This window comes from Sporothrix schenckii, assembly GCF_000961545.1.
Source record: "Sporothrix schenckii 1099-18 chromosome Unknown Cont48, whole genome shotgun sequence".
In the NCBI taxonomy this organism is placed as follows: domain Eukaryota; kingdom Fungi; phylum Ascomycota; class Sordariomycetes; order Ophiostomatales; family Ophiostomataceae; genus Sporothrix; species Sporothrix schenckii.
Window position 1 is genome coordinate 159,284 of NW_015971149.1, and position 17,218 is coordinate 176,501.

At 52.8% G+C, this 17,218-nt stretch overlaps 3 protein-coding genes across 3 annotated transcripts; 1 reads left to right on the forward strand and 2 right to left on the reverse strand.

Annotated features, from left to right (window-relative positions):
* Positions 1 to 5,939: 5,939 nt before the first annotated feature.
* Positions 5,940 to 8,184, reverse strand: SPSK_01047 (E3 ubiquitin-protein ligase RNF14; the record flags this gene model as incomplete). Its single annotated transcript, XM_016727978.1, has 2 exons — positions 5,940 to 7,453; positions 7,545 to 8,184. The coding sequence occupies 2 exons, from the start codon at positions 8,182 to 8,184 to the stop codon at positions 5,940 to 5,942; spliced, it is 2,154 nt and encodes a 717-aa protein (XP_016583889.1).
* Positions 8,185 to 9,117: 933 nt separating this feature from the next.
* On the forward strand, positions 9,118 to 12,622 carry SPSK_00990 (HAM-2, protein required for hyphal anastomosis; the record flags this gene model as incomplete). Its single annotated transcript, XM_016727922.1, has 5 exons — positions 9,118 to 10,058; positions 10,119 to 10,264; positions 10,336 to 11,291; positions 11,364 to 11,661; positions 11,727 to 12,622. The coding sequence occupies 5 exons, from the start codon at positions 9,118 to 9,120 to the stop codon at positions 12,620 to 12,622; spliced, it is 3,237 nt and encodes a 1,078-aa protein (XP_016583890.1).
* Positions 12,623 to 13,322: 700 nt separating this feature from the next.
* On the reverse strand, positions 13,323 to 15,671 carry SPSK_01041 (uncharacterized protein; the record flags this gene model as incomplete). Its single annotated transcript, XM_016727972.1, has 1 exon — positions 13,323 to 15,671. The coding sequence occupies one exon, from the start codon at positions 15,669 to 15,671 to the stop codon at positions 13,323 to 13,325; it is 2,349 nt and encodes a 782-aa protein (XP_016583891.1).
* Positions 15,672 to 17,218: the final 1,547 nt, after the last annotated feature.

The window sequence follows — 17,218 nt, forward strand, 5'->3', positions numbered from 1 at the left end:
CTGAACTGCGGCAACACAACGTCGCAGACCAATACTAATGTCGCTAGGTGGTGCTGGACTCCGTGACTGTTGTGATCGGCTGTTGGCTGTTAGCAGCTAACGTCACAGTCGTGCCTGTGTGGCGCACCTCCCTTGACGAAAGAAACACGTCGTATGCAACGAGAAAATAAGCAAAATAAAATATGCCTTGGATTGTTGGAGTCTGTGTCTTGCTCCTAATTACCTTGTGCTTGGGGTTGTCGGATACGATGCTATGAACTGCCATCCTACCATCCTAGCGGACTACCTCGAATACCTGCGGGTGATTGAATTTTGTGACTACAAGGGCCATTACCCAGTCTCTTGTCGACCAAAAGACGGAGACTTGTATACTTTGTCGAGCGTGGACGTTCTGTTCACGGGGTGTCTAGATCAATGATACATTTCCCGATAACGTAAACATGAGGCAAACCGTATCACAACACTGGATTTTTTTTCAATCCTTTCGGGATTTGTTTGGTATTTACATCAACTATGACACTCCCCATCCTTATTTCGTCTGGCCGATGCCCCTGTATTTTCTCCATGCCAAGTCGGAAGGCGAAAAATAGCTGCTTTCGTATGAATTTGCTTTCCAAATATTTGTGATCCTTGCTGTATCCATATTGGTACAATGTATGTTGCTGAATTTGGGTCCACCAGCCATCGACGCTTTCCCGGATATGGGAACACGGTAACAGCTCTACGAAAAGGAATGGAGGTGGTCCTGTGTGCGACGTCCACCATGCTACATATATGTGCCGGCAGCGAACAATAGCAACAGGGAGCGCCTCTCGCGTGTACGGTACCGTTCATTTGTACTCTGCAAGAGGAAAAAATCGCGACGGAATATGTTGCGTTTAATTACTGCGTAAATTGAATCACTGGCAACATGGCTGTGCGGCACATGATAAATATCGTTAGGGGAGAGCGGAGCATTGGATTTCGTGAGGCTATATGTGCCGTGTCTTAAGCCATCGCGTCCCGAAATATCAAACTTTTTTTGTGAGGCCGGAGATGAGCCAACCCGGAAATTGGAGGAGCGCAAACAAGAAAAAGGCGAACAAAAGCATATGAGAGGCCGTGAAGTAAACGGACACCGATAGCTGTCTACCATTTATTTTTGTTGGCATTTAATCTCGCCAGGGCGGAGGAAAGTGAAGCAAAAGTGAAGCAAAAAATGGGGCCATACCAAAGCAATTCCGAGGAATAAGAACAATTCTCTTCTCGCCTCGACGCCTTATCCCCTTCACTCCGCCCTGCCTTTTATTACAGCGCTTGTAAACTACGTTCATGTGGCGCTAGCTTGACGATACGAGTACGAGAGCAAGCAAACATATCACATACGAGGTAACTGTGCATGTTGGGCCTACTCTTAAGTTGACGGCGGCTGCGGCTGGGCCTCCTCCTTCCTGCATCTGGCACCTGCATGGTTGCGAATCAAACAAACAAGACGGTACAGAATCTTCTATCATATGCTTATGACCGTGTGCCCCTGATGTCCTGAATAGAAGCTTGCCGCGGACTAGGATGTTCGCTGTACGCCAGGTAGACAAATTGCAATATGGTGCCGCGTCTCCGTATCGCACCGTTGATTTACAACCTTTACAGCATCCCAAGTGAGTTCGTCTGAGCTGACATCCAGTAAGACGCAGGGTCTCAGAGGCAACTTGAACTTCTGTGGCCACTGCCGGTTTGCGACTCCTACTTTCGCAGTGATGCGTTGAGAACGAGGTTTGCTACTGCTTCTGCCATTCCATTGCCACCGTCCTGTCCCCTCTTTTGTGTTTTTTTTCTTACTTGCGGAAGACTGCATTCCCATGCAGCTGGAATAGATCGGATACCTAGAGCTGGCGTTTACCCGAGCAACAGATGGCTCTGGTGATATGAATCTAAGAAATGCCATTATGTTACGTGTAGCTCATCAGCAAAGACAGGATATGTGGCCATGTGCAAGAAAGGAAGTTTATTCAAACTTCCTTTCTTGCGATCCTTGAACGTTTGGAGTTGCCACATAAAAAAATTGCCCGTAGAAATTGAGGTCATCACACGACCGAGAAGAGCCAACAAAATCGACGCACTACACGCGCGGTAGACGAGGGAAATAAACAAGAAAATGCCCATCTTCAGACTCGCCATCACCAACAAGAGCTATCGTCAAGCCAAGGTTTACGTCTACAAGGTTGTGAAATGCTGGCCGTCACTGAATATCCCAAGGCCCAACCAGGGGGCGAATCACACTGGAAACTGGGTGTCAGAATAGAATAATGAAGCAGACACCCGACAGACGAGCCCACATGTGGGACATTCCGTTTATTACGCGTGGAGAATGAAGAGGATGTTGTGGACAGAGCCAGAGCGGCTTGAGGCATGAGACATACAGTTGGAGAATGAGAGGGTTATATCAGAAGTCTGATATAGGTCCATCAAGAGGTTAAAAACCAGAGTGGGAACTGTGAGCTCTTCTTTGCCAACTTCCGCAGAATCGGACGCCTTTCGGAGAACGAACTGTGTTCGTCCGTGGATTGGGGGAGACGGAAGGGGAGGGGGCACACGGTACGATGCACGACGTATGGGCGTGTAAATAGAGCGAGTGCCCGTCGAGTCCTTACTGTTGTACCTCATACTTGTTCTCTGTATCTGCACTGTGACTGAAGAGCTCTGGCCTGATCCGTACCATCGCGATTATTGCAGAGGAGATAATCATTTGCTCGTCTGGGCAACCAAGAATTCAGAGAGGAAACAAATAGCCTTGGACGATGCTCGGTTGCTTTGCATACCTGTTCTTTCCACCACTCCCGCAATACGTTTTTGATTTGTTTGCGCATGTCCATTTATACCGTAGCCATCACGGATTCCAGCCCGTTCACGGACCAAAGTAGTAATACTCCTGCCGTCCATCCGGCATTGCAATGGCGTTCGTCCTTCTCTCGGGCGCATCTGGGTTCGCTCGGTTACTGTACCTAACTATTCATTGCCCCTTCTTGTTGCTTTCAGTCTTTGCTTGTCTCTTCTGTCGTTCCATGGGTCTCACATCGATCAAGCACGAGCTTCGTTTGCCTCGTAAGATTACTTACACCGGGTTTTCCCGACCATCTTTCGTCTCAGCGTGACTACTTTCCTTAGAATAACTTGAAATTGCCTTCTTTCTGCACCACTTTGGTCATACAATTATGCTTTTCTACGGCGCAGAGTCGCAAACTTCATCTGACTTGGCATACCCCGACTCGCCTTCTCTTTCAACCGCCCCATCTTAACAACGTACACCAAAATTGCGTTCTGGCCAGAGCAAGAACGAGTTTGCTACTTTCTCCGCAGCCAAGACGATGAGAAAAAGGCAAAAAGGGGACAAGTGGAGAGAGACGAGTAACATCAGTGAAAGAAGAGAGACACAAGGCGCGAATCGTGTGTATGATTGCAAAACGATATACATCTTAGTCGCTCAAAACGGACCCCTGAATTTCCTATTCCGGGACGATGCCACTTTTTCCTGCCGCGGCCTCTATTCAAGATGGTCGCCTCAGAATCGGCACCGAGCAGGGAGTTGAGATTTATGATGGATAAATGACATGGAAGACGTTCGAGGCTTGGTCTAAATCGACGGAGAACGAGAGAGTGTCGTTTAGAAAATGAGCTACATTCAGAGAACGCTCTTAATTTCATTTTCAAACGAAAAACGAAGAGTTTAGTACGGGCTCTTTATGCCGCAAAGGCTCTGCGAGGTGTTTCTCAGGGGCTGCGCATATGCATAATAGTATGATGTATGTCCTACAATGTACATACTCAGAGTACCGGTACAAAGGCGACAGGATGATTCTCGAGGGAATGGAAGGGCCTCCATATCTTTCGATTCTGTTGGGATATCTGCCCGGTTTTTCCTCCTCGATATGCCCACCCACGCCCACTTGCCATGTTGCCACCGTTCTCTGTGTCCTTCTCTTTATGGGTTTCCGTCTTTCTCTTTGTGATTACACTCCCCCCCAAATCTTCCGAGATCAACTGCAACAGCAGGGAGGTGTGTGACCCACGAAACAAGACCAGCTGGTAGGCACAAAATAAATATGAAAATAAAATTATTGTGCTCCACCCACAAGTCATACACGTCACATTGAGACATACGAAGTAGTCACTTGCCCTCTGCTAGCTTGAATTTGCGTACTAAATGGTGTGTTCTTTGCTAGAAATGCATTGAATAAGGGAGATGTTGGCACCCAAAAAACTCTGGCCTGCCTTTCGAATGGCATGGAGATATCTAGCCGCCGTATCCTTTCTGCGACTGCGACTTCTTCGCCTACTGTGTTCTATTATCTAGGATTCCATCATCTGATAAATGGAAAATCGCTGCTTTAAAGCAACAAATAGGGGTAATAACGCGGTAAGAGATATAAAGGAGACAACAAGGGTGCACTTGAAACCAGAAACAGAAACAGAAACAGAGGCCGTGTTTAGCCCTTTTTGGTATTGTAACGGTTCGGTACTAGCTATGATGAAAGAGTGACGTGAGAGTGTGAGTCGGGAAAGAAGAATAGAGAAGACAAAAAAGGAATATACAAACCATGAAAAGTGGGAAATGAACCGTCCTCATATGATTGCTAGACTCCGGAAGGAAGCATTGCCAAAATCAGACTGAGGAGGCCATGAAAGGAAAAGATTGACAAGTACAACATGGGGTATGTTTGTACGGAGGACAAAGTACGAAAATTCACCAGAAAATAGAAGGAAAGGGGGTGCAATAAGGGCTGGTATGGAGAGAATCAGCGGACAAAACTCTGACTCTCGTTTCTGTTTGACTGCAAAAAATAGACCACGCTGCATGGTTACTCCGCCTTAATCAGCTAAGCCAAGAATATGCACAGTGGGAGAGAAAGGCAAACGAACACGCATCCGTCAGTGTTTCTAGTGACACACCAAAGATGCAGCTTCGAGCAACATACTCTGTACGGTACTTGCAATGGGCGTGCCGTACACCGGAAAGGGGGTGTGCAGGTAGACAAATATGAGTGTATATGTAGATGTACAACTCTATCCACAAAGGATTCGGCGGGGAGAATAGAAGTAAAAGACGAGGAGAAACGGGAGGGAAAGGGTTGCACTGGGGCATCCTCAAGAACCGGCAACGACCAGTCGCGGTGGCCTAGTATCGCCCTCCAAACTGCCCTTACCTGCTTCCTGGTTTCTGGGCTTCTCCGTATGGAGCAAAGATCTTTCTCTGCTTTCCCTTTTTCACCTCCCACATCTCGTTGTGTGCCCTTTGGTGGGTGGTCCACGTCGTATTCGCAGGTTTGCCCCCTTCCCGGGGGGTGAACACAGCAAATCCTCCTGTCCATTCCCGCCCTCTTGGCCTCCTCGTCCCTTTCCATGTCCATGCCTGTCTATTTTGGCTTTGCTGCTCTGGTCCTCCCCTCACGCTCCTTTCCCACCTGTTTGGTCTCCCTCAGTGAGTCTTTCCCAGACATACCAGCTGCCCAGCGCTTTGGTGGGCAGCTATTCAATCGTCCCCCTGCTTGTCGACCGCGTCACCATACTCTCCCGCACCTTTTTTCTGGATGTCCCTTGGTGGGGATGAACGGGAAGAATGCTCTTGCAGCAGTAGCAGCCGTGGGCGTAACCTCCTGATGCACCGCAATGCGACGGGAAATGTGGGAAACAAAGAAGGATTTGGCGATACAAGGCGTGGGATGCGACTCAAAGAAAGTGGCAAGCTTGCCCAACAAATATCAAAAGAACAACAGAGAAACAGCAGCGAGAGGTATCTAAATGTAAGATGGTATACACAATGCGTGTATATTGTAGACTTATAATTAAAACCGATTGTTTTTCGTGCGTATTGATGCACCAACACAAGCGTTCAATGCCAGAAGTTAGAAAATGTAACCAAATGGCCGAGAAAAAAACCCAACATATGCTCTAAAGCCTGGAGTTTAGTCCTCGGCATCCTCGTTATCGACGAGAGCAAGCTCGACAAAGTTGCGAACCCAGGCCGCCATCGCTGGGTCCAACTCGTTACCAGGATTTCGGTGTACTCGGCCGCCAGCACCGGCCCCCCGTATTTGTCCCCGTCCCTGCCCGGCAGCTCCTCGTCCTCGTATACGACCATCCTGCCCTCTTCCTCGAGCTGCCGCAAAGCCTCGTACTCTTGGGGCTATACCGTTGTCGTTGTTGTTGATACCGTGGTGGTTGTCGTTATCGTGGTTACCCGGCGCAAGAGGTGCTGGACCCGGCGCTGGGTCCATGGCAATGCGAAGGACGAGAGGCCCTTCACGGGCAACATCAACATGATGGGGGGCCGCTGGGGTTGGAACTCGTCGTGGGCCTTCCCTTTGTCGTTGTCCATTGTTCCTACCATCACGGCCACCCCGCTGCCTAGGACCGCCTCGGTCATGTACCTGGCCACCGCGTCCGCCCTGGTCGCCATCTGCAGCAGCGGCACCGTTGACGTTGGCATCACCTTGCACAACATCTTCATCCGAATCCCAGTCGGACAGATCATCGTCGGGTAAGTCCCAGTTGTCGTTATCTGATTCGTTCAAGTCGGCAACGCGAACAGCGGCGCGTCCATCGAATGCAATAACCTGGCCGTTACCACCGCCTTCGTCCCCATGCTCGAGCTCCCACAGTCGGTTGAAACATCCTGTTCGCCGGCCATCGGGAGCCTCACTAAAGTGCCGGTAAGGATTGCTGGAGTCGAGCCACGCCGCGCACAAGTAGCAAAAGTGTGTGTTGCAGCGGAAGCAAATCATGTGGTTGCATCCCATGGTCTTTTGGGCCGGCGCTGCGCATGTCGGGCACGGCGTCGTGTGATGTGCTAGGTATTCGAGCGACGCTTTATCCTCCTCAGCCAGCTCACCGGTGTTTCGGGGCGGCGAGCAGTACACAAAGTCGCCGTGCCACGAAAGGAGACAACGGCTGCAGAATGCAAACGCGCAGTCTTCACAGATGCTTAGGCGTTCTTCTGTCGCCGAGTACGCCTTTTTGCTCTTGCCGTTATCACCTGCCGGCGCCTCTACTGCTGCTGCCGCTTCCGCCTCCTCCTCGTCTTCGCCGTCGCTCTCATGGAGCGACAGGCCGTGCGGTTTCTTGTGCTTTTTAGACCGTGCCGCACCGTTGCACCAAGCGCGCGGGCAGTAGACAGTATTCTTGTCCGACTGGAGTGCCGTCTTGTACTTGAGGTCAATGTAGCGCCGCACAAGGCTCTCGTCAAGGGGAATCTGCAGCAGCTCGCCGGGACTAACGGATACGAGCTTGGGTTTGCTGTTCTTCTTGCCCATCTGCTGGGCCACAGCGACGCGCTCCTTGGAGCAATTCGGCTCGAGGCAACGAATAGATGCAAGGTCACCTTCTGTGATGGCGCTGCTGTAAAAGTCTTGCAAACATTGGCGGCAGAAGACATGCCCACAGTCTTGCATACGGTGGCAGGCTGCGCCCTTCTTCGGATCTATAGATGGATGCTCGATTAGAAAACCGCAAAAGGTGCAACAAATTTAAGCATCTCGGGGGCAGTGGCATGAACTTGCCTAAGCAGATACCACAGCGAAACGTCTCTTTGGCAAAGGCGGCCTGCTTAGCTGCAACGTCGTAGTTGAGAATCGCCACTTTGTGTTCCGTGTCCACGGCGAGAAACCCGTTTTGGTTCACGAGCCCAAACACCTTGTCATCCGCCGCCTGCTGGATATGGTCGACGTAGCTGAACACAACCTGGTCGCGCCCGATCTCCTCCCACAGTCGTTCACAATCGCTCGCGAGGCGACCCAGCACGCTGCTCGGCAGCCATGGTGGAAATGCCGTAACGGCCACGGTGGGCGGCTCTTCTGCTGGGTACGCCGGTGGCAGTGTTACACAAAGATGCAGCGACGGCAAGTAGGCCAAGCTGTGCGTGTCGATGACCCGGTTCTCTTGGTGGAGATGTGCGTTGGCAGCACTGGCACTGGCGTCGGAAGCGGATGATGTCCCGGGAGCCACCTGCGTGTCAGTTGTTGCATTCTCGATGATGCCTGTGGCTGGAAATGCGACAGTGACGACCTTGGCCGGGTTCACGGGCACTTCGAGCGTGAAGGCATACTTGTTTTCGCTGTCAATGGCTAGTTCGGGAAAAATGGCCTTGAGCGTGGTGATCTCAACAGCACGCAGGTCGTCATAGTCGATATCGTCTTCTTCTTCGTAATCCATGGCGGAGAGTGAGGTCCGGCTCAACTAAGGCTGCGATTCCGAATGTGTCTCGTGCCCAGCGTGCTTCTCTCACTTCTCTCACTTCTCTTTCGTCCTCTCGTCCTCTCGTCCTCCAATCCTATCTGCCCTGGATATTGTCCCAGGCCAATGTATATACCAAGTACAAGACACGCATCGTTCATGCGATCTTCGCGACAAATATAAAATCAGGGCGGGGAGGCGACAAGCCGTGTAGTGAAATTTGGTTCCGTTCAGTATTAGGAATGGAAGAAGTTGATTTTGGAGTTGAAATGACCTGAAGTCCACAATGCTTTTGAGAATGACGTACGGAGCGTTATACCTGATTATCGGAGGGGCATCCCGGGTGCGGTGCGCTACTTTGGAGGGCAGGAGCGCTTTGCCGTCAGTCGTGACTCTTACGTCACCTTCGGCCGCGTGACAAAGGCCGGAAAGAGCCAGGTCAAGGGGTGGCCTGAGCTTCTGTAACAAAAGTGCCCTATTCGTACCCTTCAGGCCCGCTGATTGGCTGCTGTATCTCGTCCCCTATGTCCAATTTAGCAGGACAGCTATATCCACAGTGCACAACCAAGCAAAAGCAGAAGCAAATTGAGCAAGAGCGAGGGCGGGGGCGCTTTAAGTTTGCCCGCGTTATCCTAACGTGCCAACTAATCCAGCCCTCCTCCGAGAAGCAGCATAGGAGAGCTCTCACGATTCCCATTACACCAAAAAGTCGCACATCTTCCGGTTGGTCTGGCGACTGGGTGACAAACCGACGGCTGCGCTAGGATTCCCCCCGTCGACGCCATCTGCAGAGTGCCGTCGCCGCAGGATGACAGCAGACACGCCCTCTGAGCGTTCTGCTTCTTTCAACCGCCATACGAAGGCTGTGACTAGCTCTGGCCCCGTCGTACTTTTTCCTCAGTCTCTGTCAATATGAGCGGCTCATCTAGTGAAGGGCAACCTCAAGCTGGCGACAAGGCTGTAGCTGAAGGTGCGCCACTGCTGGAAACGAGTCAACCCGGCACCAACAACCCAGCAGCCGAGCAAGCCGACCAGCCACCGACGCAAGCCTCGACATCTTTCCCACCACCCCCAACTCAGTCCATCTCCAGCTCAAGCATGACCACAGGGGCCGCCGCCGATAGTGGTACTGGCGGCAGTAGCTCGGCACCTGTACCGTTGCCTCCGCAACAGCCCCAGCAGCAACAGCTTCAGCCCCTTGACTCGCTCTCCCTCTCCCAGCTGCGCCGGCTTGCCTCGGAGCTGCCTCGTAACGAGCCTATCACCTACGACTTTACGTACGAGGACATGGGTGACTTTGATGATGAGATTGATGAGTGGTTCTCCTACCAGGTCTCCCAATGGGTGCGCCTCAATTACGCCCAGCAGCACTTCGAAAACCGCTGGGAGCGTATCATCACCCACAGCAAGCGAGACAACGAGCGGGCCAGCGATGATAACCAAGACGAACAAGACGACCGATACAATGGATACGACGAGTACAACGAGTACAACGAGTACAACAATGGTGGTAGGCGTGGTCAGGAAGCAGACAAAGGTGATAGTGATAACCGCTTGTGGGACACAGTTGGCGGCGAGACGCAGGAGCTGTTTGTTTCCGGCCTGCTCAGCTACCTCGAGTCTGAGAAACACCGCCAGCGTGCCGAAGTCGTTGGCTGTCTCGTCTACCTTGTGCTCGGCCGCTGGGGAACCACGGCCGGTGGGCCTCCGGACGGCAAGAGCTCATCGACAGCACGGACTGTTGCTCGGTCACGACAGATTTTGGCGATGAAGGCAGCAGCCGCCCTTATCGGCAAGCTCGGTGGCATTCCGATTTTATGGAAGGCTCTGCGCAAGGCATTTGAACCGTTTTGGTACGTTTAGGATTTTAGGATACCATTTATTGACCACGGCTGAAAACTAACTTTAGTTAGGGGTCCTGGGGACGTACAACAGTTACCGACAGGTATTCTACAAGACGCTCAAGATGACCTGGCTAACCTCATGACCATCTTCTATGTCGTTATGCAGGCGGCCTTGAGTGAGCCGCTTGACATGGCCGCATGCTATGTTAAGTTAGGTATGTTTATTTGCTGCCGCCTATACCATGTCCTCTCTTGTTTTAGCTTTGCATTGTTAACTTGCTCATAGTCTCCCTCAACCCACCCATTCCCAATTTTATGATGAATGTAGCATCGAAGCTGCGGTGGGAGGACAATCCGGTTATCCTCCAATGCCAGGTGTTTTTGCTTCTCTGGAAAGCAATCTTGCTCGTATTTGGTGGCACACGCGAATTGCTAGAGACGAAAAAAGCCACCGCTGAGTCGACTGCCGACGATGACAAAGAGAAGAACCTTATTATGGCGTCGCCCCTTGACTATCACGCTTTCCGCCTGGAAATCACCTCCAAGTACCCTGCATACATTCCTCCTCAGCCGTTGTTACCTCTCGAAGACGATAATACGACTCTCTTGCCTCCGCCGCCCAACCATCCGCCGCGGAATAACGGCGCAAATGGAATCCTCCCAGGACCACCCAATGCATATGGAGGTGCCTCTATCTTAGACCAGCCAGTCCATATTGCTACACCAGCACCATCTCCCCCTCCATCGCCCGCAGCAGGTGGGAAGGGTGGAAAGAAACAGAACTACCAAACAAACCAAAACTTCCCGTTCATGTACCCCCCACTAGATACAACCAGTAATGGTGCAGGTGGCAAGGGACTGGCAGCGCTACAAGACGCCCTTGTGGGGCGTAAATGGGAGGGCAGCGACGTGCCCTCGTCCATTCTGGAAGCTGGTGAGCTCTTCTCGAACCGTGTCCGTATGACGCGTGCAGCTCGGCAACTTTGGGAAGAGCGTGAGAAGTTTCTCAAGTTCGAACGTGGCTGGGACGCTGCAGACGACGAAAGCACTGACCAGGACATCATCGACGATTTGGATCTGTCTTCGCTTACACTGGAGGAAAGAGAGGATCTTGGCTTGGTGAAGCGGAGTGAGTCGAGCGGTAAAACCAAAACGGGCGAGGCCGACGTGGACTATGGTTCACAAGAAAGTGAACTCAATGAGCGCATCAAGCAGCGCCTTGATGCTTTGGAGACGTTTTATGTGAGTGCAATCCCGCGAAATCTCCACTTATTTCCAATTATTGGGTGCTGACAGTGTCTTTCAAACTTACAGCAAGAGGCCCTACCTCACTTGCAATCACTGGTTATCGTCCTTTTGAAAGCCATCTTGATGAACGTGGCCGTTCTCATGGCCCAGGCTCCGGCCGGTCAGCAACAACACCCCGCCGCCGGCGGTCCGAACAATAGAGGCGGCGGTTTTCAGAACCAACAGCCCGGCGGCAGCAATCCGGGCAACACGGAGCCGGTCGAGCTGACGCCCGAAGAGATTGACGCAGCTAGGACGAGAGAGATAAGTGCAAAGGCAGTGTCCGGCATCTTGTTACTTCTGCTGAAGTGGCTGAAAGTATCTCGTATGTTGTATTGTTTCAGACGGTCTTGCCTATGCCTTTTTATCTGGTCGCTAACCGCATTGCAGATGTCCTCAAGTTCGAGTATTTGACACAGCTTTTGCTCGATTGCAACTACGTTCCACTGCTTCTAAAGCTCTGGGCGCACCAGGATGTTCAGCAGCTAGTCGACGCCAAAACGGATTGGTTGGAGTCTAGCTTTTTCTACTTCTGCAATTTCCGCGCAGGCGTTCCCGAGGGCGAGGAGCAGGTCAGCGGCGCTGCCGAGGACGAGGAACTTGAAAGCGAAGATGATGCAGCTCCTCCGGCGATTAAGCGACGCCGCTCGCCGCCCCAGGCTCCAGGGCCTGGAGGTGCGCCAGGCAAGCCCATTGCCACTCGTTCGACCGGTGCCCCCCAGGTAGATGAGCTTGGGTATCCGCTTGGCGATATGCCCATCGAACCGATCACTGACTTCAACCGGCGCAACTTCTTCTCCCTCATCAACCTCCTTCGGGTGATGCAGAAGATCTGCAAGAACAAGGCACACCGCAACTTGCTTCTCGTTCACTATAAATCCTCCAACATCCTGCGCAAGATGCTAAAGGTACCTCAGCAAGAGCTTCGGCTGTACACGCTCAAGCTGTTCAAGAACCAGGTGCCCTACTGCGGACGCAAGTGGCGACAGAGCAACATGCGGGTGATCACGGCAGTGTACCTGCATTGTCGGCCGGAGCTACGCGACGAGTGGCTGGCAGGTAGCGATGTGGATGGCGAAGTGGAGAGCTCGCTCCCGTTAGAGCAAGCGTTGCGCAGCCTGACGCACTGGTTCAATGTGCGGCGGTATCCGGACAAGATGGCGCCCGAGGTCAGCGTGGCGCTACGCGAGGAACACGATTTTTTCGTTCGCGAGCTGGACAAGCTGGACCTGAGCTGGGCGGATCTCAACGATGGCGAGAGCATGGTGAGCGATTGGGACACTTAGAAAGCGTCTATCGAGCCGGCCATGGCGGACACGGCGAATGCCACCACGGAGAGTGGACCAACGGAGTCAAAAGTTGCGGTTGAACCGTTCGCAGCAGTAGCCGGTGGATCTGGCGGCTCATAACGATCCCCCATATGCCCGATGCAAGCGGGTCTCCCGAACCAACCTGGATGTCAAGGTTCTTCTGGGATGCCCCAACTGTCTGAAATGGCGCTGTCAGTGGTGGAATTGGGATTCAGAAAACACGGTGCCGCCTTGAACGGTAAAAGAAAGGCAATGCCAAGGAACTAAGAGCATGCGCGTACAGTGAACAGAATGTCGCTATGCTCGTCACTCCCGAAAAGGGAATTGGATGAATATATGTGTTATCAATTCAGTTAATTGTTTGGCTGTGTGAAAAGTGCCTAGTCGCAGCTTCAAGTTCAGCCCGTACTTGTAATACCATAAACAACGCCACAACTCGAAACTCCTTTCCAGCAACTCCTTTCCAGCTCATGTCTTGCCAACAATCCCGTCCACAACGGCAAAGTTCCAATCGTTCTCTGTATTACCCCAAATATATTAGGTGTCAGTCTTATTCCCGCCGCGTCCAAATAATGTTGCCTCGGGTATCTCATCCATTTTCGAGCTGCAGAATTTGTTTTGGGAATGGGGAGAGGGGTTCTCCTTCGCTCTATTTTTATCACACCCTCGACTTTATTTAAAATTGCGACAGGTTGCCATACTTGCGGGCGGCACCCACGACTTGGTCCTTCAGACCGCGCACACCCGTTTCGACGCTGCCTCGGAGGCCGGCCGAGTTACCCGTGGCTGGGTCAATGGCACCGCCCCATACGTTAGGGTCGACAGTGGTGCCGCGGGCGTTGGCGGAGTCACCAGCGACGCCGGTGCCACGAACGGTGGAGCTAGGGTCAGCAGCACCCGAGGTGGCAGCACCTGTAGAAGTGCCGGTTGCGGCGCTAGAGCCAACACCTGTTCCTCCCACGGAAGAGACTTGGGGAGTCTGGCCACGAGCGTTGGTGTAGTTATCGGTGCCAGTGCCGCGAGCGTTGGTGTAGTTGTCGGTGCCGGTGCCATGAGTGTTGTAGTTGTCGGTGCCAGTGCCACGAGTGTTGTAGTTGTCGGTGCCAGTGTTACGAGTGTTGTAGTTGTCGATACCGGTGCCACGAGTGTTGTAGTTGTCGGTGCCACCAGTTTTGTAGTTGTCGGTACCGGTGTTATAAACAGTAGAGCTAGGGTGGGCAGCACCCGACGTAGCAGAACCAGTGGCAGCGCCTGTGGCAGCGCCTGTAGTAGCGCCAGTTACGGTATTAGAACCAATGCCCGTGCCTCCTGCAGAGGAGACGTTAGGAGCCTGGCCACGAGCGTCGGCATAGTTGTCTGTGCCGGTGCCACGAGTGTTGTAGTTATCGGTGCCGGCGTTACGAGCATTAGTATAGTTGTCGGTGCCGGTGCCACGAGTATTGGTGTAGTTGTCAGTGCCGGTGCCACGAGTATTGGTGTAGTTGTCGGTGCCGGTGCCACGAGCGTTGTAGTTATCGGTACCAGTACTACGAGTGTCGGCATAGTTGTTGGTACCGGTACCACGGACATTGGTGTAATTATCGGTGCCGGTGCCGGTACCCCGAGCATTATAGTTGTCGGTGCCGGTGTTATGGACAGTTGAGCCAGGGTGAGCAGCGCGCGAAGCGACAGTGCCGGTGGCTGCGCCCGTAGCAGCGCCGGCTACGGCAGCAGAACCAACGCCCGTACCTCCCAGAGAGGAGACTTGGGGAGTCTGGCCACGGACGTTGGCATAGTTGTCGGCAGCATAGTCGCCGACTTGAGTACCACGGAGAGCCGAGGCATCGCCGGAGCCCGCGAAGTTGGACGTGCCAGTGGTGCCAGTGGTGCCAGTGGTACGGGCCGTGTTGTATGCCTTGTTCGTATGGTCAGCAGCGGTGGTGCGGATGTTGTCGTAGTTGTCAACACCGGTGCCACGGATGGAAGGGACCTCGTTCGCAGGTGCCTCGGCGATGCCGCCGCTGCCGTCGCGGAGGTAGCTAGGGTCCACGCTGCTCTGCAGGTTGGGGTCCACGCCAGAGCGGCCGGTAGCAACAGGGTCCACGTAGTTGTCGTTGCGGGCGGTAGGCTCAGCGTAGTTGGCACCACGGGACGCTGGCTCGGTGTTTTTGCCACTGCGCATGGTCCTGTTGGCGAGGCCTGAGCCGACGGCAGCGGCGCCACCCAACGCTGCGCCGGTTTCCAAGCCCTTGTTGCCGTAAGCACGGTTGGTGTACTCCTGGGTCTTGTTAGGATCGATAACGCCATTGTCACCGTATCCGTGGTGGCCAACAGCTGTCGTCTCGGTAGCGTAGCTCTCGCGCATCTGGTTCGGCTCCGCGTGCGCAGGCAGCGCGTTAGGGTCTTGGTAGCCGTCGCCCCGGCCGTTTTCGGTCTTGCGCTTCTTGCCAAAGAGACCCTTGCGGCGGCCACTACCCGAAGTGTAGTTGTTGTTCGGGCCAGGGCCAAACTTCTTTTCACGACGGTGGCTGCGGAAGAGCAGGAAACCGCTAATCAAGGTGAAGAGCAAGAAAGCAATGGCGACGATGGACACCGCCAGACAGGCTTTCTCGAGGCGGCACGAGACACGGAAGGTAGGGATGTTGACGGAGACGCCATTTTGGTTGTTGATGCGGTTGACGTCGGCGTTTCCGTTGCCAAAGGGTGTGCGAATGTTTCTGCCATTGCAGCTGCCGGCGCCGCCGCGGTTGGCGACGGCAATGTAGACGAAGCTAGCGATGAAGCAAATGTCCAAGATAAGGGCCAGGGCAAAAGCTACCGGGTGGCCGCCGACGCACCACAGCAGTAGGAGGCAGATGAGAGAGTAAAGCGCTGCTGCGCCAGCCAGACCCGTGACGGCACGGGTCCAAGTCGGGACATAGAGGTTGGCGCTGCGCAGCTTGGCGAGGAAGTAGGCGAAGATGCCGAGGACGACAATGGAGCAGAGGAATATGACCAGGCGGTTGAAAAATTCGAGCGCCCGCAGGCCGATGCTGGAGCGCGCCATGGCTGCAGGTAGTGTAGGTGGAAGAGGCTGTCGGAGATGCAACGGTAACAGTCACGGTGCAAAGTGACTATGGCAATTGGGATGAGATTGACACCAATCTGACAATGTTGGAATGCGACAGCAGGAAATACATATACATTGGAAAATTCATCCAAGGAAATCGAAAGCCCCGAGAGGGGTGCTCGGCAGGCTTATATGGGTGACAACAGCGATGAACGGTCAATGGTCGTGAGTATGTGTAAGAGCTGTCGGGCTGTCGCGAGCTATGACGTAATGCAACTCAAAGACTGTACATTGGAAAGGAAACAAAGTTGAGATAGTCCGTTGTGAGGCCTCATGCTAATCGGAAAGAAAACAAAGAAATCGACAGGACCTTGCCGTAAAACAATGGGGCCAGATGTAGCTTTGAAGATGCAGGAGCCTCAAATAAAGAAATAAAGGGAAAGAGACAAGACGGGAAGGAGCCGTCACCCTGGTTGCTGACGCTGTCTTGGCTGGGAAAGGGGACTCACCTCCAACAACTTCCCAGATTCGGCCGTCTGCTTTCTGTAGCTTCTTTAGTGTGCTTTGGCTTCTTGTTTTTCTTTAGACTATTCCTTCAGGCTCACTGTATTTTGTTGTATCCCTTTGTATCTGGTATATGTATGATGCACTAGAATGCAAGGCTTGACGACGCCACATGAACAGCAGATCGTCGGCTCTCGATCGCCTCGCTAGATCCGCGATCTTGGGTCTCATCGCCCCACCAATCACCAATGCACTTGGATTGGCGATTCATGATAATTTCCCTTTCAGACAACGATTTGCGACTGGGGACAATCCTGATGCCAGTTCGCCATGTATGCTTTTTTTGTTCAATCTTTTTTGTTGTTCGCCCGTTGGTCCGTGTCTGTATCGCGATTCATTCTCCATTCGCGATTGTCTTGCGGGTCTCGGCAGCCACACGCTGTTCGATTCATGTAGGCCTTCGCCTTGAAAGTATTCACTTGAAAGTATTCAAGTACAAATCAATCGGACGTTGTCCCTAATGGCAGTTGTAGCTTGTCAGTTGACAGAAAGGAACAGATAGACGTTGGTGAAGGGGAGAGGAGGGGATATGGACAGGTTGGTGCTGTTCTAGCCGTGTCCTTATTAAGGGACATGCGTCATTAGTGAGGTTCACCCTGCTCTATGGCAGAGTTAATCGACTTGAGTTAATTTCTTTGCAAGGTGGACGAGAAAGAGACGGGGAAGTTAAACAGAATTTCGGAAGAGAAGGAGAAGTAAGAGCGGGCAAAAGATTTGTTTATTCACTGTTGGTAGCGAGCGTCCCTGACCGTTTGCGGTCTCCGGCTCAATGTTTTCAAAGTGAAGCGAGCTGAACATGCATGCCATGATAGGATATCCGTTGTCCTTATGATTGGCGGTATTTATGTTAAGCAGCCAACTCTGCATGTTCTCCTGATGCCAGCTCGCACAGCTTCGAGGCGGATGACGTCACCTGATTGAAGCTTGACGAAAGAGGTTTAGCGCCAATTGAAGCCTCCAGGCCACAATGGTTTTGGGCA